The following is a 24,339-nucleotide window of genomic DNA, read 5'->3' as shown; positions in this document are numbered from 1 at the left end:
CTTCGGCTGAATTGTGGGAGTGCAGTGAAACATGGCGACTCGCATCTTTGCCCGGTGTGTCCGAACAGTCAGGCAGTATTCAGTGAATCTAAACAAGACAAATGTTGCGATTATTTCGTCCTCTGTGCCGAGAACGTTGTCATATTTGACGTACGGCCAGAAGTCATTACTTCCACAGGTATGTATTCATTAAGGACAGTGTTGTCCGAAGATAAGATTCAATGACCTACCACTGTCTTTTACAGAGACTCCACTGCAAACATAAACGAACCATGAAACTTGTATTAATTAGAGTGTGCATGTCGTTGGTACATTTCTGAAATTACGTCTACAGTTAGCGTTCACGGAATGATCAGCGAATGTGATGTAATATACTGGTGTCGTAAAATAGCTATTTATTAAAGTAGCGCCCTGGCTATCGTTCAGTTGAGTCTTGAGGTAGTTGCTAAACGTGGGTAACGCTTTTGTCGTTCTCCTACCCTTTAGATTAGCGGTAGTACATCGTATATTTGGCAGCGGCGACAGTACGGAGATCTGCCCCCTTTGACGCTGGACAACATCCGTGACCGAGTTCTCTATGTACTCAAGCTCTACGACAAGATCAGCCCCGAAAAGGTATTTGAAGTCACAGCCAGCTGTAAGACGGGATGTGAAACGGTTACACATGCTTACATATTACGAAACAGAAGTGGCACTGAAGCCAGGCCCGGTGCTGTGAATCGGGTTATTCTGTCTCAAATCATACACACCGTGAAAGCCACCACCTCAGATTCCTCTTAAATGATTGGAATAATTAAAACGGTATTCTGTAAAGAAATAATTTGATTTGTAAAAACGAAGGAAATTGAGTGCAACCAAAACGCCCACTGTCTTTACAAAGGAAACACAGACTGTTCAGTAAAATAGGTCCCAATGTAGGATTTTTCTCCAACTCCTGTACATTTTACTGTGTGCTAGTCTGACCCAGACTCTTACAGACAATACCATCTTCTCACCACTAGATGCCACTGTTCCTATATGAGAGATCATGAAAGGCAAGAAATCAGTGTTATTTAACCTTCAGTTTAAAGACGTAAATATTTAGACACTAAGAATGTAAGGAACTTTTGTCAAATGTCAATGTCACATTTCAAATAAACACTGAGGGGAAAAAAGTGGTTTGAAAATAGTGCACCTGTTTGCTGTCAGTGATCTAACATGCACTGTAATCAATCAGTAGAAATGTTAACCTGTTTTGCTCAAGGGTTTCAGTTGGTCTCTTTGTCAGCCTCATTTGAGACCTGCTAATCTCAGATTGGCACATCCTTAAACAGACTGAGAGATTGGCCATTATCACAGGGTTACAGGCCAAAGTAATGACTGGCAATCCGTCCTGGAGATAAAGACCGTCATTGTCGTCTATGGAAACACCTTAGTGAGACTGGTGAAACAATAATCAAAACCACAGCTTCATACTGTAGGGTTGTCCTAGACAACGGATATTACCTACTGATTTTTGGACAGGGTGTAAGGGTAGAGTGTGTGCTTTCCATGGGTAGAGTTTGATCTTTCATTTGGATTGCAGATATCCTAATCTTTGACAGGGTGGAATAATAGAACAAGTCAAATGTTGAAAAGTCCTTTTTTTCTGAGTACTTTGTGATTTCTACATAATTAAACTGCCCATTTTGAATGTAATTAATGAGTGTGTATTTTTTTTTCATAAAGTGTGTATTTAAACAAAATTACACAAATCCTTATCTGTCTCTGTCTATACAAATAATCTGGGGACAATCTGAGATAGTGGCTGTTCATATGTAAGTTTTATGTGTTATTTTGTGGAATGACAAATGATTATCTGCTCTATTTAAGTCAGTGATGTTACGATGCTCTTAGTTCTGTGCTCTGAACAGAGTTGGCCAGACTTCATCGAGTGGTCTGTGTTTTCAGCTTCAGGTCACATCTCACTTCATGAAGGACTTGGGCTTGGACAGTCTGGACCAGGTGGAGATTGTTATGGCCATGGAGGATGAGTTTGGTTCGTTTTCATCTCTGTAATGACGCTATGATCATAGAATTCAGTTACACCCATTCTTCTTTAGCTGTTCTATTAATGTAATAAATGTCAGCTTTGTCACTGAAGCAGAGGAGATGCTTTTGTGGAAATCTCCTGAACCCAGTAATATTAGCAGTAGGAAGAAATCAGCCAGCTCACAGACTCAGTGAAATTTATTACAAATGAAAGAGATCAAATTAAAGAATAAAAGACAAAGTCAGTTCTCATCTGTGGCTGAGACAGCAGACAGACAGGGACACTCTGAATTCACACTCTGATTTCAATGGTGATGTGACAACACAAACATTCAGATCAGGTTTTATAGCATTTACATAGTTATTCCAAGGTCCTAAGTTGTTGTGCCAAGTAATGACCTTTCCCTCTAATGCCCATCCATATGAGTTATATTCTATAAAGGAAAGTCAGTGCCACATAGAAGATATGTTTTCTCCCAGAACCTGGGCTTTTCCTCATTCTCTCTCTGATATATGCATAGCCAGACAGGAGAGAGGTAGTGTCCAAAAGTATCTTATATATTTTGGAAATTTCTTAGTTTCAATGTATGTGTGTGTCTCAGGTTTCGAGATCCCTGACGCAGAGGCAGAAAAGCTGATGACGCCACAGGATATTGTACAGTACATCGCAGACAAGAAAGACGTTTATGAGTGAGCGTCTGCCAGTCGATGTGAGTCAGCCAATGAGCAAGTAGAAAACTTCCTGATGAAACAAATGTTGTGATGGTTTGAAGGTCCGGTTAGAGAATCATCATGATCATTAAAAATCCAATCTGTTAATTTTACTTGTAAAATAAATGTGGCCATTTGCTGAACTAGTTAATGTGTTAATGCAATAACTTAACATACTCATATATGTAATGTATTTAGAAACACGTTTTGTATGATTCAGTATATGGCCTTTACAAGCATAAACTACTTTTACATCATGTACTGGACATCATTCAGCGGGGTTTTTTTGCTACATAACTTGAAAATACAAGCTATGAAGTGAAGTGTAACCACTTTCCACTTCATTAAAAGGGTGTGAACTGTTGACAGTTAGTCTGTCCTTGATAAACATGCAGCAACCTTTGTAGGTAATTAACATGTTTTTGACAAGATGTGTTCAACACTTCATGTTCTAGCTCTTTTTCGGGGGCAAAAATGAAAGATTGCATCCCCTTGTAGTTACTTTGCGAGGGTGATTCTGTGTTCACTTGTACTCTTGCCAATAAAGCTATATGGTCTATCAGCCAAAATTGAAAAGAAATTTCATTTAAAGTTTATAACTTTTTCAGTAACAACACGAACATATATCACCTTTTCTTTCTTACATATTTGAAACTGTCATTGTGCATCTTGCATGCCATCTCATGTTGTGAAATGAATGCATTCACCTGATGGAAACGCCTATGTTTTTTTCCCCTCCAGGTGAAGATAGTTCCTTACTGTAACCATGGCAGCAGGGGAGGAGCTGTCAGCACATGTTCTCTGAGTTGTAAAATGTATATCCATATTCGTAATGTTCTTCTCTGTTCTGTTTTGATCTGTTCAGCTCCTTTGATTGGTGAAATTCACCTTCTACACTGCGGGGCACACGCACACATCCTTCTGTTTAAGTCTCTCAAAGAGTTTGGGAAAGTAATGTAATGCAGTCATAATAAAAAGTTGATGCCACTATGGAAACATCTACTTGCCCGTGTGATTATTCCTTTTAATCACATCATGTGCATGGCTTCAGGGTCACTCGAAACTTTTACGGCCAGAGTTAGAATTCCTGCGTTCACTAGAATGAGTACAGAGAAGTGGAGTTTGGTTCATTGTACTCCAATCTCAAACTTCAGAGGAATTACTTACACAGATACCTGTCAAAATACAAACAATGCTTTTCTTCTGAGTGAGGGACACCATGTATATTGAAATTAGGTGTTTGCACACACACGTGGTTCCTGAGTTAATTGAGCTGCAGAAGTTATGGTTAGGGCTGTGTGTAAAACCACTTGGCTGGACCTGTTGCCCTTTAGTTTGGCGACAGGAATAAATCCCAGAGACTCTGACGGGGGTGGTTGTTAGAACACATTTGGCAGTAGCTTCAGTGATGAAGATTGCTACACACATGCTCCTTTGTTTCACGGGGAACAGAGACTAAGATAATGTTGCCGTTGAAGTCTGAAGGAAAGACATTGTGAGCTAGGGTCATCAGTGGTAAAAACTGGGTACTCCTTTACAGTGACGTCTGTGCAATGGCTTGAGTTCCAAGACAGAACAGGAGAGCGGCTCGGATTTAGGAGCTGTGCCCGGAACAACATTTTCCATCGTTATCAAGAAATTATGGAGTTTTTCATGGAAGAATAGTTGTGCATCGCTCCAATATGGTTCATGACATATGAGGAACCTCTGCCAAGGATCACTGAATCTGCACTGGTGGCTTGGCGAGGCCCAGTGCCACATTACAATACACTGTGTTGGTGTTTCTTTTATTTTGGCGGTTGACTATCCTTTTTTGAGTTATGAACAGGACCGAAGTGCCAGCAACTCAGTTTGCTTAATTAGAAACAGTTCATAGTTGGCTTTACTACCTGTAGGGAGAAAACAGTGGTAAGCCAATTGAAAACAGAAAGAGACCACTGCGTTATTTTTTTTTTCCGACTAAGTAACTGTATAGAGGGATGTCGTTTCACTTCATATATCACATCCCTAATGTCTGTTAATTGTGTTGGTGCAAATTACTGCATAGCATGCTATCTTCAGAATGAGTAGTTACCATGAAATTATTAAACATTGTATGCAGTTCTAGTGTAATAAACAACACCCTCAAGCAGAAGTGACACCACAGTCACAATGACAAACCTTGGCCTTGAGTGCAGTGTTCATGTGGATGAATTATTCCTTTAAACGGACAGCTCGTGTCAGATCCTGTTAGACCTGGGCCAACTGTACAACTGGGTAATTGAATCATCGCCTCTACCCTCAACACTCATCAGTGCACCACTTTTGTCTGAGTGACCAGACATGGCAATGTTAGAGAGAGAGAGAGAGGTAATAAAGAGAAGGAAATAGATGGGTGTCCTTAGGTGTGCTGACCAGTTGTAGTTCTTGTTATTCCTTTGAAAAACAAAGCGGGAGCCTTTGGCATTTCCTCCTCTGCCTCTGAGTGTTTGTGTGTACGTGTGTGTGACAGAGAGAACACTGCAGTCGCTCATTATTCTGTTCTGTCACCAGTAATACAGACTGGAGACAGAAGCTGTAACATATGTTAATATCCTGGTCATGGTTGTCTGTATATAGTGGGCTGAACTTTCCACTCGCGTTTATCTGGCTTATGATAACGGTACATTTTGATGACTGTCTGAGTAAATTATGAGGACTTTCAAAAGACCACCTTTGGACGCATTTTACTAACGAGCGCGTTGGATTATGCGATTCCACGGAACCTTATAGCTGGTCTTTCTAAATAAGAAGAAAGTAAGTTGCTCCTCGAGTTCTTCAAACACACAACGCTAATTACACCCCAAGAATCCGTCTTCCTCTCCTGTCTCTGTCCTGTTAAAATATAACAGTATCCGGTCCAAAACTCTGACAGCGCATTCTGTAGTCAGTGCCCTGGTGCGCGGCGCTAATAACAGTCAGATGGTTTTAACAGGGGAATCCACTCTACTTTGTTAGTGTACACACACGCACACACACGTGCGTCTCATTTAACGGAGTTGCACTCAGCTCGTCAACTAAGTTTCCGTTACCATTAGAGAAAGATGAGGAAAGAGGAGGAGAGAGTGAAGAAGAAAGACGCAAACGGAAACTTGGCCACCTCTTTTGTTGTCCTCAGACATAAAAATACTTTTTAAACAGATCATATGAGGATATCTTTTACGTAGGCACAGCCTGGTTGTCTGGTACAATTCAGTCGCATTTTCCTTCAAACTCTGTATGGAATTATCTAAATCGAGGCATTCCTATATGGGATGTATCGAAACAGAAAATGCGGTTCTTCGCTTACATATTCCTGTTTATTTTCACAACAGGTAAGTCTGATTATTTATACCACACAAGTCTTGCATGACGTGAACTTACATATAGTTTAAACACATGTCAAAGTGCTCTAAGAAACACGGCGAGGAATGATCGTCTGTTCATACACATTTGTTTGGAAATAGACCTCAGTTGTTCACACTTTCCAGCGCGTTATATCAGTCAACCACAGTCTCGGAATTTACAATTAGGCCACCTCTTACTCTGTATTGGAGGGCACAGCTATGAACTGCACAAATCTGCATCTGTAAGTGGACGACTTCTCTTTCTAGGTAATGTGCTTTCCGCTGTTAACCAAGACTGTGGAGGTAAAATCGACGCTCATAGAGAGAGGAGCGGGATTATTCGATATTCGACACCGGCTGACTTTAACCTAGACGATGTTTATAACGGATTTACTGGCGACAACCGTGAAAAACTGTCAGACTTTGTTTGTACATGGACTATCGACGGGACATTAACCCAGACAATACGCTTGGAGGTAGTATCCTCAGACGAGAACTCGCATCTAAGGGTAAAGTTTGAGGGCGACGAATACTCTAAGACGCACAAGAAGGGTGAGCGCCGGCTGTACATAGGTAGAGGGAAAACCACAGTTGAATGGAGCGTGGGAAAATATACCAAGTCTCTACACACGCTGCATCTCAGTAAGTTTACACTAAGTCACTTCAGCATTACGCATTTTTTTAAGGAACTATTACATTGCCAAATTTATCTTTTGAAGTTTGAAGTGTGCGCGCGTCTGTATGTTTGAATCAGTGGTATGTTTAGCTGATTTCCATAATTTAGTTTTGAATGTACTGGACGTTGCTTTCTCTGTCCCTCTGAGCTAATGAGATGTGTGTATGTGTGTGTGTGTGTGTGTGTGTGTTCCAGGGTGGTACGCATCAGAGGATAGTCTTGCTCTAGGAAGTCACACTCCATACACAAACTATGGTGCTAACACTGCGTCTCCATATCGCTCAGAAATTCCTAAGCCTCTCAAACTATTCAGTGTCCTAGACATTCCTACGGTGAACACCCACACACACGGGGGTGAGAGTGAGAGGTTGGGTGGGGGGGTGTCTGGAATTAGTGATAAGGAAGGACCCCCCCTTCCGCAGGAAGAAACACACAATGGGGCGGAAACGGCTGGAGTCCTGAACTCTAACCTTGCTCTCACCGGCACACACACATACGCATACGCTAACCAAGCCCTTTCTGGCACATACACCAAAACCGTTACAGAAACATTCATCACCACATCTACTATTGTGACTTCTAACCCTGCTCCGCCTCACCCAGTTTCTCAAGGTCAGTTACCTCATTCCAATTTACGCTCAGCAGAGACACCCATCACTGTTGTCACCTCCCTTATAAACTCTGATACAAACACACAGGCCATTGGTATAACATACACAGATCCTGAGTTATACATGGAGATAAAATCCAAGTCTGAGAGCTTTTCTGTGGGTTCTGTACTCCCTGCTTCTGACATCCACACACACAGCCAACTCATGGAACACACACATCGGAAGCCTTTACAAACACTTCCTGCAGGCCAAGGCTCTAGCAGTGTCACCTACAGAGGTGAGGTCACTATACCGACGACCCCTGAACAGACAGTAAACAGGGGTGTATCCACGGGAAAAGCTGACACGAGCAAGAATGTCCTGGCTATTACGTCTGGCAACAAAGCCGCAGAGTCTGACAGAAGTAATCGTTTGCCAAGATCACCTTACCCTGATCCAGAGATCCATAATCCATCACATACTCTTGTTTACAATCTTTCTGACACCTCTGGTCACATGCAGGCTTCAGTCTCTCCCAGTACTGACTTTACTAATCAAACTTGGGAAAGTTCAGCCAACTCAGACAACACTAATCACTCAAGAGTCTCAGATTCACCCAGAATGAGTGAAGAGAAAATCCCCATTCCCTCCTCCTCTTCCCCACTCTCCCTCACAGACCCTACTGATATATTAGACCTGGGGAGTTCAAGCAAGACAGAGCACACATTTTTAAATGGGCACACTCCTCCTGAGGTTTATAATACAAATACCTACACCTCAGCTAACACAAACATCACAACCTCTGCTCATACCTCACATACTCTACAGTCTCATGTCACAGCCAATGAGGATGTTTCACACACCAACGTCGCTTCCCAGACCACACAAACCACACGACCCATATATACCGAACAAACTCACTTACCGTCGATGGACGAGGCTCTTAACCACTCTGAATCGTCTGATCCGGTCTACGCAAACACAATCTATTCTACCGTCTCACCAAATACCCTCACCCCTCTTCTGGAATCTACCCCCTCAGTCCTGCCCCATACTGGAGGCTCTGTTATCCCAGACTGGGGCAAAAATTCCTCCCAGTATGGCAGAGACAGTGTAGACAGCACAACAGAACCCAACTTGGAGAAAGAAGAGAGTAGTAATGTAACTGCTTTACCACCTGTTTATTTTACCTCTCCACAAACTGTCACCCTTTCCACACAGACCCCTGATCAATCACCAGATGCTATCACCGCGGCAACTGCGCTCACGCAGGTTAACGATTGGACTGAAAGAGGCACTGACAATTTGCCCTTATTTTCTAACACTTCAGCAGAGACTAATACACACATTCAAAGGTCAAGAGAGACTTCAACAAACAAACAGAATCCCGAATTAAATGCTGAGGCTAGCACTGCCTTCATTAGCTCAACTCCCCCTAGTGGCACTGTGTCAGAACACACTCACAATGACATGATGACCCCTGAACCCACCCTCTCTGGTGAGGGGAGCGTCTCTGTAACGCCAACTATGCATCTGGGTGAGACTTCCTCTGCTAATATTCTGACTGGGTTGTCTAAGACCACAGATAATCATCCTGACCGCAGAACTGTGCCTGTCACCTCTTTTCCCTCGACTGCTACACCCTCTGGTCCAGTCGTCATTCTGAGCTCCACAGTCACTCCGACCACGGGCGCAGTTAGTACCAGAAACCCCATAAACGTGAGCCAGTCCCCACCGACAGTCACTTCACAGGCTGGACCGACCAGAACCCAACAGCACCACCCACGGCCCACAACTCACCCAGCAAAAAACACTGCGGGCAGTCACACACTTCCACCACAGATCAGCACCGTTTCACGTCCACTTCATCCCAAAACTCAAACACCGTCTCCACAGCCTATAACACCATCTTCTCAGATGTATCCCTCACCGTCTGTGTCTGCTGGAGACTCGTTCCCAAAGGGAGGAGTGTTTGTTGTGGAGGATCAACCAGCGATTATCAAAGGTGAGTAGTGTTGTCATGGCATTGTTTGTGTGTGTGTGCCTGCGCCTATGTGTATGTAACATTATGCAAATATCACTTTTTTCAAAGACTAGCTGAATCATCAGGCCAGTTAATTGTCTTGTCCAATTAATAGTCTTTTCCATCCCCGGAATCATTGCAGGACCCATCTATACATAAGGAATTCTGTCTGATTGAATTATTATTCCAGACTGGTTAAAAACTCTCCATCAGTGCATTTTAACATAACATTTCAGTACACCAAACATTAGTTTTAAGACGCTGTCATGACGTTTTATTAAAAACAAACAAACAAACAAAAAATAAACCCAAGAACAGATTAAGTAAAGATTTTGGATTTTTCCTCCATCTCTCCTAGAGAAGACATTTAAACTGCTGTTACAGGTCACTGTTGACCGAGCCTTCTCCCCTGGGGCAGGATTACTTGAGGTAACCTCTTTTTATGAAAACAAAGAAAACGTAATTGAAGTACGCTAGATGCCGCTGGTGATAGGTGGATTTTATATTTTGGTAATCCTTCTCTCCCGCAGTTGGAACCGTTTCTTCAAAGAGTAGCAGGTTACCAGGGACAACAAGTTACCTGGAAAAGGTAAACACATGAATAATGTACACAAATCACACAAAATACCCAAATAGGCAAATCATTCTCTAATAAAGGTTTAACAGTTGACCTCCAAACTCGCCTGCATGCAAATAATGAAGATATATTTTTCACGTTATCGAACTACGCTAAACGGACAGCTACTGACAATCTTGTCCTTTGCTCTAAATTCATCCATACGGCCGTCAGTTTCTTTTCAAATCCATAACTGAATACTTTATTTAGCAAAATGTGTAAATTAAAACAGTGCAGCAGTTCTTTGTAGTGTCACAAATAAACACCGTTGCAAGGCCATCAATGAGACGGTTAAGGGTAGCGCAGCTGAAGTAACATCCTATGTGCTGTCTCTCTCTGTACTGAAATACACAAAAATGAAATTATACAATATCACTCTCTTTTTGTTAAACATTTCGTTCATTGTAAATGTCTTCATAAAGTATGCTGTGTTACTACTCTTGTGCCTATAAAACACTTCGAGATGTGTGAGAGATCCAATACAAGTAAAGAGGCTGATAAAGATTGAGTTTAAAATAACAACAGGGTAGGCTATCGGTATTACTGAACCTCAAAAACATGATCTGACCAATTCTAGTTGAAGGAAATGACAAGTAAAAAGGGGAAAAAACCCCAAAATAAACAGCCATTTTCCCTTATAGTTTTTTACCCCAATAAACAGCAAATTCCTTCGAGCTGTGTGTTCATATTCAGTAAGCAGCACTGCAAAGTTGAATGTCTTCTATATAATTTATATCTCGTCGTCGCAGCCGTCCGTTACCGAACGAATGGTCACAGCAACACGCAACGGAAAGAACTGCAGAAAAGCCCGCAATTTCATGCTTACTCTGTATTCATACCCAAACCAATGTTCTAACTCCATTAAAAAACCACCTGGAACGGACGGGGCAAAGCTACTGTGCCATAGCGGTATGCTGGACCTACTTGTATAGCAGCCTTAATTTTTCTGGTTTAGTGAAAGTCACTTTATTCATTGTCAGAGGTCCAGTGCTACAGGCGCTGGTGGAATTCCGGACGGAACAGGCGCTCTCCTGGTTGGGGAAGGCGGATTCTCTGTTGCAGGAGGCGGGATTAATCCGTGCTTTAACAGATGGGCTACATGTAGACGGCACCCAAGTCAAAAACATCACTGTGGGAGGTTAAGTGACCTTTAAAAATCTAAAGCTCAGATTTCATCAAATCAACGTCTTATCGAATTAGCATAATTAACGTAATTGCTGTCTTCTCTCTCCTTCCACAAACACCTCTCTCTCTCCCTCTCTCTCTCTCTTCTTTTTTTCTTTCTATTTTTCTCTCTCTATCCCTCAGGTCTGCAGGCTGATGTGTGTTCCTGGTTATTTTCATGCCCATCTGGGTTTCAGTGTATGCCTGCGGAAGGCAACGCCAGCTGCAGGTCCCTCTGTCTATCAGACTACTGTAAAAACCAGGGCATCTGTGTGCATCGCAGAGGACAACAGCCTCTCTGCCAGTGAGTAATATGTTAATTATCATCTGAATGAGCTGGCGTTTTGCCTCTTCTTTCAACATGTCCTTTAGATGAGGGTTATTCATGTCGGTGCGGGTCCATGCAGGTGTCCTGTCGGAGAAGATTTCTGGTACATGGGTCCGCGCTGTGATTTCCGCATGACCCGACAGAGGCTGGTGGGCGTGTGTTTTGGGGTGCTGTTTGCTGTGGCGGTGCTGATGGCTTTATTGTCGTACCTGGCCGTACGTCGCTTTAAGAGCATGCTCATTCAGGCCAAAGTGGACCAGACTCAAAGCAGGTGACACACACACACACACACACACACACACACACACACATTTTATTTCTTCCTCTCTCATGTGGTTACCTAGACAAAAACACACGTACACTCAATCTCTGTCTCTGTCTCTCTCTCTCCAACTCAAACACACACACACACACACACACACACACACACACAGCACATGCAGGCAGAAAGTAAACTAGTACGGGACGTATAATGGAACTATCTAGTGGGCTTGTTCAGGTACATACACATATGTGGTAATACTTGAATAATCTGTAATTTTGTCTGTGAGGGGACAGAGGTGGGTTTGGAGGACTTGTTAGTCAGTGAAAACAAACTGTGGCCTCTGATAGGAGAGCAGTAGGACCCACACAGAGGGAGACAGAGTGGAACTAAAAACACCACACTATTTCAACCACACAGACTTTCCAAATGTAAACAGACACACACCCTATCTCTCTCACTCCCTCTCTCTGTAAATATTATCACATGCCGCAACACAAATACACATAGAAAAATGTTCTGGATATATATGTATGCTTCATTTGTATTTAAACTAAGGTTGTTTTAGAGAATGCATGTGCATTGTAGGGGGCACTGAATGCGTGCGTCAGAGAATCTGTGCATGTGTTATGAGATTCATTTGTGTGTGTGTGTGTGTGTATGTGTGTGTGTGTCCTCTCACTCTTGGCCCTTCCTGGCGTCAGATAGCAGACCTCAGTTTCCTGACGTCCTGATCTCTCAGTCCCTTCATTGTGCCTTACGTATCAGGACTGCCCCCTGTGTGTGTTTGTGTGTACATATTTGAAATGTGCTCTTGTTTTGGTCAGTGGCAGCTGGTAATGTTGTAGTCAGTACAAATGCATTCACTCTGACAAACTGTGTGATGGGACTTTGTATGTGTGTATGTGTGTGTTACATTCAGTTACCGGAGGTTTAATCACTTTGACGAGCTGTCGGGTAGGTTCTGGGGACGTTCGAGGCCTGGTTCTGAGGACTCTCTGGATAATCCCGGCTTCAGCCGCTCAGACGAGCTACTGCACCTCAGAGCACTGGACCGGACCTGCTGTTACCATGATGACACACTCTCAATCGTTTCCACATACCAGGGCAGCGTAACTCAACTCAACACCATCTACCCTCACAGGTACATCCACATGTGCACATGAAATGTGCACCTTTTTGCAACAGTACACTGCGGGTGTATCTAAATATCTGAAACATTATGCTTGATATCTGTAGTAAGGCACATGAGTAACTGACTATTAGACCATATAATAAGCTCTCTTTAACATTTACTATACAGCAAATTCACCAATGTTAATTTAACTCCAGATCGGTATGGAACCATATCAGCACCCTCAGAGTCAAACTAATATTGGTGACTTTGCTGTATATACATTAATCTATAGATTGATGTAAAAGGTATGTATGTATTGGGTGTGTATGTGTATGTGTGTGTAGTTCACAGTATGGCTGGGACCTCAGTAACTACAGTTTAACCGACGGTGTGGTGGATTCTGGGAAAGCCAGTGACCTGTCTGTGTGCAGCTGGCCAATTGAGCCCATCCAGTGGACACCATTTCCCTTATTACAGCAGCTGAGGACACATTCCACAGTAAGATACACACACACACACACACACACACACACACACATATACACACAACTTCCGAACACACCCACAATTATGTTTTTATTAGATGATTTGCTACCCAGACTGTTTTCTGTACACATTTTTAAACTTTACTCATTCTGTGGAGAGAATATGTTAAATCTGCCTATACAGTAATGACACAGTATATATATACCTCTTTGAAAAAAGAGCACAAACCTCCATCATTGTACAAGCAAATAGTTTTATCTACCCTATTGCATACAGCTCTGTACATAGGAACACTTCACACATATGCAGACAAAGGAAAGGTTCAGAGACTGTTCTCTCCCCTCCAGGCGAAGGGTCATCGGCCACGCTCTTACTGTGAGGGTATGGAACTTGTGGACCTTGAGAAGAGCTGGACAGCTTAACAATAAAGTTCACTGAACAAGGACGCCACGATCCTTTTCAAAAATCACAGACACTTTACAACGTGTTGAAATTCATTCATTCATTTTCCAAGCCTCTTATCCCAATCAGGGTCATGGGGTGCTGGAGCCTATGCCAGGGCTCACTGGTCGAAAGGCAGGGAAACACCCTGGACAGCTCGCACTCCATCGCAGGGCAGACACACGGACAAACACATTCACACCTAGGGGCAATTTTTAGTATCTCCAATTCACCTGGCTTACATGTCTTTGGACTGTGGGAGGAAACTGCAGTTCCTGGCAGAAACCCACGCAGACACAGGGAGAACATTCAAACTCCGCACAGAAAGGACCTTGGCCGACCAGCCGGGGAATGGAACCCAGAACCTTCTTGCTGTGAGGCGACAGCGCTAGCCACTGCACCACCGTGCTGCCCTCATGTTGAAATTAAACCCTAAAAAAGATTTTTGGGCAGAATACTTGAAGTGTGCTCCGTGAGTGCACAATCCAGAACTTTCCGAGTGACAGATTCAGACGGGACGAGGACTAAATTACAGTCTGGAGAAGTTTAAGTGGTTTTGGTACCCCTCCCAGCTTTCGTGTATGATTGCTACACTCTGTCCTCTTTGCTATTGCTTGTCCTCTGGATGCCCTCAGAGCCTACTGCTAGTATATTTGGTTTTCTGTGGGTATAAGAAGAGCTGCAAGCCTAACATCATTCCATAGCAGGTTTGGTGACCCACAAAGGCCTTCAATGTCCAGCTGAAACTATTCAGTCACCTTATTGCAGAAAAGCATATATGATTTGTTGTAAACCTAAAGGAAAATCCAAACCAGTGTATACTTTAGGTTTTAACAAAAACATAAAAGATGATGGTTTCTTGTCACTGGGAAAGAACCTACAGATGTAATTAGATGTTCAGTTGACATCTGAATCTCTTTGAACAAGAAATGACTGAAATATCTGCCAATGCACCTTCTACATCCAGTTGTCTGATCCTGTAATAATGAGCCTGATTTCGGGTCACAGGGGGAAGAGGTCAACGGGTGCATTTTTAAACTATATCTCACAGACGTCCAATCTCAACCCCTGGAGCTTGTCCATGTACCTCAATAATGTCTTACTGACAAATCATGGGAGAATTCCATAAACAGAGCTCAAAGAGACATCCGTTTCATTTCCAGCTGTTACACTATCATTTTTTTCTTCGAAAGGGCTGATTTCACACAGAAAATTAGATTACAAAAAACATTATTCATAACATATAATACTATAATTAAAATATTTTACAGTTTTGTAGTTTATACTGTTGTTCAGATGTGAAATGCAAAATTCTACATGCTTTGAGAAAGTACACTGGGATTAGCCATGAGAATCAATAAAAGGGGTGATGTTCTGTGACTGAGAAAAGTCCCTGTAAAACCCACTACTTTAGCATTATGGAGTTTAATGAAAACCCATTCAGAATCAGTTGAATATTTTTATTTTCTACTCATCATAACTGCAGCACTTGTCAGTATTTTGAAGTTGCAGCTAAAATATTGAAAGCTCAAAAGAGACAGAGGAACTACAAGCAACACCACACAAGTGGTCCTGAACTGAAAATCAAATGCAAGATTAACTCGAATACGACGTATTAAGTAACAAAAATATAATAATAATTCTGATTTTACATTTATTATTTTATCTTTACAATATTATAGTTGCAGCTCTCATAGATAGCAGTAGGAGACAATATAAAGTATTTTTTGCTCAAAAATACGACTATTTCATAATGCAAACTATAGTGTAATGTATACAGTGCAGTATGAGGAAATATTTGACAAGTTCAAATAGACAGTCCACAGGTTAGATTTCTCCAGGATAGTCAAAAAAGCCGTTGGATGCCATAGGATGGGTGTATGTCAAAGAGTGTCAGTCTGGTTTAGGTCAAAGAATACTTTTTAAACTCGAAATCAATTTGTGACCCATTCTGCACCTGTTATCGATCTGTCAAACTGTTCTTCAAATTTACATTTAAAATTAAAAAATGCATCAACGAACATGACAACAATGTTCGTATTCACTGATTAAGAAAGCAAAGCTTCAAAAACTGTTTCTTTCAGTGTTCTGGTAGAAAGAGGGTTAACAGGGCTGGAAATATCTAGTCTACATATGTTTTCGTTTATTAAGACATTTTTAGACACTTTTTAGATATGGTGCCACTATCAGTGTGTCCTCCAGAAAATCAACCTTTAGTGCTCTATCTCTGTACTCTACAAATGTTCAGTATGGTGTTATTTTAAAGCAAAATGAATGTGTCTGTTATCACTGACCAGTTAAGTGGGGATTTTATTGCACTGCAGTTATAAATACTATCAGAGATGGGTAAAACAATGACTAACTTCATGCTGTTTTCAATGTCATTTTCAAGATTTCATGGTCATTTCTTCATTCATCACTGTCACTGCTGCTGTATGGTTTGTTGTAGCATTTTTTCTGCAAAGATTTTTGCAATTTAACAACAGCAACAACAATAACAAAAAACTTAAAATGCTGGCAAACCCAGCAAGCGCTAGTTATAAGTGAATGTAGTCAAAGTGATAATTGGCTCAAAGAGGAGATGGCAGTCAGCACACAAACCAGCAAAGTTTGATTTTACACTTTACATAGCCTGACCATTTACACTTTTCTTTTCTTCCTTTTGAAGCATGAGTGAGGTTTTTTTTCTCTAAAATCACAATAGGAGCTTTCCCACGAGACCTATGTGACAAACCTCTCAGTTAATGTGTATATAATTATTCTATGATTAATTTAATGGAACTGAAGTTCTGTTTCGTTTTTTCATTTCTTTTTCGTTTGGCGGGGGGGGGGGGGGGGGGGGGGGGGTGCTGTTGCACACATCTGTGCTGCATGTTTTCATTTGTGTGTATAAGACTTACAACTAATGTCTCTAACTAAAAGTGGTATGATCAAATTAAATTCAGCATCTCTACGTGCATCAACAGGCACCAGACAAACTGAGGAAGCCACAGATGATCTAATTGACTTATCACTTCATAAAAGTCAATGAATTTGCATATATTAATAAAATACTAAGCACATTTATTCAGTTATAATGTTAATATATGGTTGTGTATCGCTGTGAATGACTTGAGCACCTACCACGGGCCTTAAGTCATGAAACACGCACTCAGGACACATTAACACTAGAAGTCTTTTGAGTGAAACAGAGTCCAGAGTCAGACAGGTGTTGTTCTCCTGGCTGCAGTGCTGGATTGGGAGGTAAGTGTACTTTCCTTTACAGAGCTATCAGTATTTATATGATCATTAATGGAATTGTGTGTATCTTGGAAAATGTTATTGGAGTTTGCTTTGTACGCTTGAAACTGAAAAGCGCACTTCTCCGGGTTCACAGAATTCTGAAAGTGCGCGAGAGAATGTGTAAGTCCTTTGTCAGAACCAACGGAATTCTGCGCGTGCAGGAACTCTTTCCCGGATGATATAGAATTCTGCAAGTGGGGATGAGGATTCGTGAAACTGTTGTTTGTAATGAATGAGTTTTGTGCGAGCGCATATCCGTGGCTAGCGCTGATGGAGTTATGCGGAATTGTGTGAGGCGACGATGCGTAGCCTCTGTTTAGCGCATACATTGCGAGGTCGTTGCTTTGGCGAGCAGGGGAGGGATCTCGTGGCCGCGAATCCGACGAACGGCTCGGTCTCCGGCGGTATCGGGAGCGGTAGCTCGAGGACCGTCGTGGCTGTAGTGAAGGGTGTGTGTAGGAGCGTAAGGTTCGGTGGGTCCGCGCCCGCAGCGCCCGGTGTGTGTCAATAAAAAGGTGAACTGTCAGTACGCCAACAGTTTCAGCGATAATAAAGGACAGCGCCCCGCAGTAAAAACTCCAGCCGTACCAGTGACTCCGTTTGGATTCGCTCTGATTTGGATCACCCGCATTTGCTGAGATGTACACAATCATCCCAATGATGTTACTGAGACCTGAAATGCAGGCTCACGCACGCACACACATACAAAAAAAGGGGTGGAGGGACACAATAACGTTGTTAGGTTCTTGATTGTGCTACACAATTAACAAAGTTACAATGCTTACATTTCAAATATACTATATATGAATACTTGAAGTGTGTTTGTGTGTGTGTGTGTGTGTGTGTGTGGGGGGGGGGGGGTTGTTCATACTCACCAGCTGAAACAAAAAAGATGCCTGCACTAAGGATGACATTGTGTCTGGTCTTGTAGAACTCACTGGCAGCCACACACACCCCACCAATAAAGAGCAGCCCCACACTCAGTATGGGAAAAAGACTGGAGGCACGCACCGCTCCTGTGACAAGCACACACACACACACACACACACACACAGAGTAAGTGGATACAAACTATACACAAAAACACAAAATATATCTGCACACTCTCTCTTTCTCTATCTCTCTGTGCTCTGGGTGTCTTCTCAGGACACATATCTATTTCTATTTACTCTCCTTTAATACTCCTCTCTTACTCTCTCCCTCTGTATATATGTATGTGTGTGTGTGTGTGTGTGTATGCATGATCATGTTTGTTTTTACATGTGAACACTTACGCAGGAGATATTCAGCTGCATCTTGTTCATAGTCTGCATCTTCGGGAAAGTGATCAATGTTCTTACACACACCTATGAATGTGCCTACAAGAAATACACACATGCATGCACACACACACACACACACACACACACACACACACACACACACACACACACACACACACATTATTAATAGCCACAACCCATTTTCTCCCTGATTGCACTGATGTTATCAAGTCATTAACAATATCATTAGTCCTGACCAATCAAATGAACTACTCTCTATCAGTCTCTCTCTCTCTCTCTCTCTCTCTCTCTCTCTCTCTCTCTCTCTATCAGTCTCTCTCTCTCTCTCTCTCTCACACACACACACACACACACACACAGAGAAAGAAAAAGGGGGAAAGAGAGAGAGAGAGAGAGAGCAAACACATCCACTCACTCTACAGAGTTTGTAGGACATGTTAACCACGCAAAACATTTCTTTCTTTTTTCTCTATTCTCCTCTCGTCTCTTGTGGCTCCATGTATACAAAAATGAATACAAGGGACTGTCAAGGCAGATTGAACACACGAACTGCTGATGCACCCTGCGTGTGTGTTTCGTTATGTGCATGTACGTGGACATATCGGTGTCGATGTGCGACATGCTGTGGTGTCGATGCACAGCATGGATTGTGCAACACGGGTCAGCATGTGAAACATAGGTCGGTACAGACCCCTCGTGTGTAAGGGACTGCTGGGACAGCTATGAAAGCAACCAGGGATATTCAATCTCTCACGTTGTTAGCAACACCTTTAAGTTTAATCCACATTTGTTTCATGTACGGAAATGATTTGGACTTCTAATGACTTTTGTGTGATAAATATATTTTGTCTTTTTCCAACTTTTCCTGTGGCCCTTTCACACACTCACACAGACGGACACGCACACAAACATGCGTACAAATACATTCGGTAATCTTTGTCACATCAATGTCCTTTAACAGCCTGCATGCTTCATTACACATTCCATTAAAAGAATTGACGCTGAGCTGATATAGGTCAGAAAGCGAAAGAAGTGGATCGAACACAGAGAAACACCATGTTTAACAACTGAACGGTTAAAAAAGGAAGAGCAAAAATACATTTGCGTCAAACTTTAGGTCAAACACGCCCACACCTGTAACGTTCGATTATTAACTGCCTTGAAAGCATGACATGCCGAGTCAAGAAATAGCATTACTTTAATTTGTTTCCTATACAACAAAAAACCTTGTTAAACCAAAGTCGCATTACCTTCCATACAACACTGGCGCCACAAGCCTGAGTGCGTTAGCACCTCCTCGTTTTTTCGGTTTGTGTCGTTGTCGCTAGCGCTCTTCGTCCGGCACACTCCACGAGAGTACAGCCAGTAGTCCGTTCCGACCGCGATGGTCATGAGGCTGAACGCTGCAAACGCTCCCGCTGCGGTCACTAGCATCTGTGCGCCGCGGTTACACACTCTCATCCTGCCTCGGGCGCAGTGTCTCTCAGATACGGACATTCAATTACACACTGACGCGGTCAGCGAGCAAGCGAGATTGTTCATCCGCGTATGGGTTCGACCATGGGTTCCAAGCGCGTCATATGCATTCTGTTGGATAACCGGTTGTGGCGAGTTTTTTACGTTCATTTAGTGTCTTTTTAACGGAAAGACATCTGAACGACTGCGCAGCGCGCTACCCCCATTCCTCGATTAATCTTTATGGTCTTCTATCTCAGCTGGAGAACTTCGGCGACAGAGAAGCGCACGGAAATCTGTTATTACACTACATGAAAGAGTGCACTGAAAGCAGTTAAAACGTTTGTTTGATGTCCAGATTGTAGTGTAAGATGATAAAGTTTAGAACAAAACTTTATTGTTAGTGATGATGAAATTTCTCATCTTACATTTCAAAGTGACTACACCGCTGTAATCTCCACTGTTTAGTTTGTCTCCCGTTCCACAAACATTGTTAAACTTCAAAAAACGTCAAACTGCGTTAAATCCACAAATCCAGAGATAATATTACAAGCCTTAGTTCTTTATCTCAGCACGTCTCTTCCCTTTGGTAGCGACTGTGACTGTGAAATAATTATACATTAGGTTAAAGTTCTTCTTTCCAAATATTCCCATTGCAACAGATTCCTAGATTTTTCCAAGTTATTTTTTCTTCCAAAATCGGAGTTATTCCAACAAGGCTACTGGCCGGTCACAGACCGTTTCTTTGAGCTTGCTTTGCCACAGCGCGTGTCCTAGTGGCTCGGGCTAATTGTTAAATTACCGCTCACTTGCAGCACTGTCGTCGCACTGAAGGCACCACCCCTTGTCTGTTGTTTTGTTGTTGTGAATGAAAAAACCACAGAACCACTGGCAACTAAAATATGCATCCCAGCGATATGTTGCATAATGCGGTCTCTATTTATGAAATTAAAGTGAAAAAAATCATATAATCATATGTAATAGCCCTATAGCAAATGGACATTGAGCCAGATCCATGTCGAATGTAGCACAACATCCTATGCAGACCTGTAAAACAGATATAACCTGTTTTCACTCTCAGAATCGTAGGTAGCCTGTGCATGCAAGGGTCAGACTGGCTCCACCTGGAATGTCATTAAATCCGGCTCAGAGCCGTAAATCATGTTTACACGTCCCAAATGTGCCACAGAGTATTTTATTCCAGACTGACTATGGTCCAGTTTGTCCCACGCTGCACGACCACCACTTTGACATCTGACCCAGATACCTTGGGGCTCGAACACGAGTCTTGGGGGTTGACCGGTAAACATCTTTTCAGCTGCGCCTCCCAAGCGCCCGTAACCGCTTGCATATTTTACATCCACTTGATGTGGACAACAAAACCAAGTGTACACATTTAAGTGCCAGGTCTGAACACACTACTGAATGTCCGATTGTGGTGTGTTTGTATGGATGTCTACTTGAAATACTGAGTGTAAAAGAGGTCTTATGTGCAGATATACAACCAAATTGTGGTGCATTGTACTCACACTGACCCTGTTTAACATGTTCAGTATGGTTTAATACGAATAACACTTACATAAGTTGAATATTAGACATATTAGTAGACTACAACTCAAGCGAGACTGATTCGGAGTGCATTCGTTTCACATCAGCATTTGCCGATGTGGAGCGAATACGCTTGAGCTCCACAGAGATTAACAGTGGCAAACAGTGGTACTGCCTAGCCCTGAAACAGATGCGTAGCGCGGGTGTCACTGTCGCCCGGATTTGCGGAGACGCAAGCGGATCCGGCACGGAGTCAGCTATGTTGGCATTCAGTACAACTAGATGAGCTTCGCACAACACAGTGTAAGAACAACAACAGAGAGAGAATTTTAGATAAAAATTGAGACGTATTTTATCCCAACGAAGTAATCACCGGTTATACAGAAATTTTACATTCCATGTCAAATTTGAAGGATTCTCTTTATTTAAAAATCTCGAACTGCATCGATGAGTGGTGCGCATAATGTAAGTGATGCGTAAAAAGGATACGAGGCGAGAGAACAATCTCCTAACATTGTTCTTATAGCGAACCTTCTCCGAAAGCGAAAATTAAGGAAATTTGTCCTAACGTGTCCTCAGTAAGAATACTGCACGCACAAAATATGAGTAATATTTGCAATCTGTAAAACTTTGAGGTGGTGTACAGACAGCTGTGAAATCGCAAATATATCATTGTAATAATAGGAAACGGCTGTGCGTATTTTTGTGAAGTATCTAGGAGATGCGCGCTGTCCTGATAGTAAGAATTCACGGACCACGAAAAAAGAAGAGGAAGAAAAAAAACCAAACAAACAAAAAACAGTCCCGTGTTTTGTAAATGTCAGGTTTATTACGTCTTACATACCATGAGCACAAAACATGCAAGATATCTCTGACATCACAAGAGAAACCCCGCCCCTGGTCCAGGGTGCAGCCAACCGCTGCTCTACTGTTTGGATGGTGTTCTTCGTTGGTTGTTTTATATTTGACATGCGTCTGTCTTGCATAGTAAAAGTTCTTTTTTAGGAGTTATCTCTTGAACAGGAAGCCCTTTAATACCATCATACATTAAAACACAGGGATAAACCAGCAGAGAGTAACTCATCATTCTCACCTTAGAGAGTAAATTAATTAATGTTAACCTGATACATCACCAGAGTTCTACTCTGTCTTCAGTAAAACTGTGACTCCTCCCCAAATCTCTAATGTCTGGACTCCTCGAGCAATGACATCAGTCAGTGTATGTGTGTGTGTGTGTGTGTATTTAAGGCTGTTTGTAACCAAGCATAATTGCCTTTATAGAAATACAAGTGTAACTGGATCTAATTTAACTGTGATGACCTGCAAGGTAGTTTGAAGGTAATTATCAATAAGCCTGAAAGTTCTGTCGAAGAATGTGTGAATGACTAAATTATAGCTCCTCTGTTGTCTCTCTCACATCACTGATGCTTGATCTGTCTGTCTTTATCTCCCTGCCTGCCCTGTGCTCTCACAGTTTTCCATCTGGTTTTTCATATTGGATTCTCTCTCTCTCTCTGGTCTACATTCCTAAGAGAGGATAGCTTGTATACTGTCACTGACTACTTGAGAACACACTGCTTTACTATTTGGAAGACCTCTAAATCTATCTCAAATAGATCTGACAGAATATACAACACAAAAAACAAAATAGAATTATCATACGCCATAATTATTAAACTAGACATCACACATCTGACCAGCAGTCAACACGTTACAGTAACACAGAGTGAAAGAGCAAAGCGCTCCTCCAGGCATGCATAGGATGGGTAAAAGTCTCCCTGTGGAACCCTCCCCCAGAAAAAACACTGATGTATGGCACATATAGGGATGAAGTCCCCCAAAAATACATCTTAAAAGACTACAGGTAAATGACACGTAAACCCATAATAGTAGATTGGCTCTCCTTCAGTTTGAATACAATCACGTATGTAAAGATCTGTCTATATAATAAGCATTTAGAGCGCTTTCATTCAATTCCACTTTCTCATAAATGGGGCGGAAAACTCAGACACGGTCAATGATAAACCTTGCTTGGAGAGGGCACTCTCTATCTGAACATAATATATTTTAGTTGAAAGGCATTATCTTTAATACATTGAAAATGATCTATCATGGATATATATATATATTCTAACCACAGACATAAAGTCTCCTTATATCATTTTTTTTACATGTCACACATAACATTGTCTGCTATACAATCATAGATTTATTTCACATAGAGAGTGCAATCTCTAGGTATAAATTAGACACTAATTTCAAAGACTGCTCTTTTCATGTATAGTCAGAAAATAATTTACAGAGAGTGCATTCTCAGCTAATTTCTTTGACATATCGTACATCAAGATGTGTCTCTTGATATACAGAGTGCACTTTCTAATTGGTATCATACATGTTTAGCATAGTGTGCAGCACATACGATGGCTGCATTGAAAAGCATTCGCATTCAAGAATGTTCTTTGTATCTATCTGTTTTTTCTTCTATGTTGATATAGACATTGATCACATAGCGTGCTTTCTGCTGTAACACTGACATACTGTGCTCTAATGTTTAGCACAAGGAATTACCTCATAAAGTGACAGGACATATTGAATTCCTTCACCAGCAATACAATACTATACACCAGCAACTGGGTTGACTGATCTCACTCAAACTTCATAATTATTGATATGATATGAACACTACATTGAGATAACTGATAATATTATTTCATATGGCGTTGAATACCACTGTCAGTGAAGCTAACACGACTGTTAACACTGTTATGCTTTTCTATTGCATGGATTTATCATTCTATAGCTGATAATCTGTTTCACCTTTGAGACAACTGCTCTGCTTCAGTCACAGTTTATCATTAGAGTGATTCCTTTTTTTTTTTTTTTTTTTTTTGCAGAGAGTTTGAATATCAGAACATCTGAAGTTTGAGGGCTGACTTTTAAGACCCCTCTTTTAAAGAGAGATAGCATAGACAGATATTCAAATAATACCAAATAATGCTATTT

General features: G+C 41.8%; 3 protein-coding genes across 3 annotated transcripts; 2 read left to right on the top strand and 1 right to left on the bottom strand.

The window, feature by feature from the left end:
• The first annotated feature begins 30 nt into the window (after positions 1 to 30).
• ndufab1a (NADH:ubiquinone oxidoreductase subunit AB1a) lies at positions 31 to 3,711 on the top strand. Its single transcript, XM_030780542.1, has 5 exons — positions 31 to 178; positions 487 to 615; positions 1,930 to 2,017; positions 2,613 to 2,720; positions 3,463 to 3,711. The coding sequence occupies exons 1-4, from the start codon at positions 32 to 34 to the stop codon at positions 2,702 to 2,704; spliced, it is 456 nt and encodes a 151-aa protein (XP_030636402.1). The 5' UTR covers position 31; the 3' UTR covers positions 2,705 to 2,720; positions 3,463 to 3,711.
• Positions 3,712 to 6,010: 2,299 nt separating this feature from the next.
• On the top strand, positions 6,011 to 13,801 carry LOC115816065 (mucin-17). The gene is made up of 12 exons (XM_030779036.1): positions 6,011 to 6,053; positions 6,333 to 6,707; positions 6,937 to 7,073; positions 7,107 to 9,336; positions 9,713 to 9,783; positions 9,885 to 9,943; positions 10,951 to 11,108; positions 11,279 to 11,438; positions 11,542 to 11,733; positions 12,647 to 12,868; positions 13,186 to 13,339; positions 13,675 to 13,801. The coding sequence occupies exons 1-12, from the start codon at positions 6,011 to 6,013 to the stop codon at positions 13,747 to 13,749; spliced, it is 3,876 nt and encodes a 1,291-aa protein (XP_030634896.1). The 3' UTR covers positions 13,750 to 13,801.
• Positions 13,802 to 16,968: 3,167 nt separating this feature from the next.
• cacng3a (calcium channel, voltage-dependent, gamma subunit 3a) lies at positions 16,969 to 19,794 on the bottom strand. The gene is made up of 4 exons (XM_030779035.1): positions 19,584 to 19,794; positions 18,325 to 18,408; positions 17,926 to 18,066; positions 16,969 to 17,723 (listed from the first exon to the last, which is right to left on the bottom strand). The coding sequence occupies exons 1-4, from the start codon at positions 19,792 to 19,794 to the stop codon at positions 16,969 to 16,971; spliced, it is 1,191 nt and encodes a 396-aa protein (XP_030634895.1).
• Positions 19,795 to 24,339: the final 4,545 nt, after the last annotated feature.

This window comes from Chanos chanos, chromosome 7 (genome assembly GCF_902362185.1).
Source record: "Chanos chanos chromosome 7, fChaCha1.1, whole genome shotgun sequence".
Lineage (NCBI taxonomy): Eukaryota > Metazoa > Chordata > Actinopteri > Gonorynchiformes > Chanidae > Chanos > Chanos chanos.
Note: the sequence above shows the minus strand (reverse complement) of the source record. Positions and strands in the feature narration are given on the sequence as shown.

Excerpts from the sequence above, each read along its gene's own strand:
- LOC115816065 (XM_030779036.1), top strand. The coding sequence starts at position 6,011 with ATGCGGTTCTTCGCTTACATATTCCTGTTTATTTTCACAACAG. Across the intron at positions 11,734-12,646 it reads GTGGACCAGACTCAAAGCAG|TTACCGGAGGTTTAATCACT; the intron begins GTGACACACACA and ends TGTTACATTCAG. Across the intron at positions 13,340-13,674 it reads AGCTGAGGACACATTCCACA|GCGAAGGGTCATCGGCCACG; the intron begins GTAAGATACACA and ends TCTCCCCTCCAG.
- cacng3a (XM_030779035.1), bottom strand. The coding sequence starts at position 19,794 with ATGAGAGTGTGTAACCGCGGCGCACAGATGCTAGTGACCGCAGCGGGA. Across the intron at positions 18,409-19,583 it reads GCGCCAGTGTTGTATGGAAG|GCACATTCATAGGTGTGTGT; the intron begins GTAATGCGACTT and ends TATTTCTTGTAG. Across the intron at positions 18,067-18,324 it reads TGCAGCTGAATATCTCCTGC|GAGCGGTGCGTGCCTCCAGT; the intron begins GTAAGTGTTCAC and ends TGCTTGTCACAG.
- ndufab1a (XM_030780542.1), top strand. The coding sequence starts at position 32 with ATGGCGACTCGCATCTTTGCCCGGTGTGTCCGAACAGTCAGGCAGTAT. Across the intron at positions 616-1,929 it reads ACAAGATCAGCCCCGAAAAG|CTTCAGGTCACATCTCACTT; the intron begins GTATTTGAAGTC and ends CTGTGTTTTCAG. Across the intron at positions 2,018-2,612 it reads GGCCATGGAGGATGAGTTTG|GTTTCGAGATCCCTGACGCA; the intron begins GTTCGTTTTCAT and ends TGTGTGTCTCAG.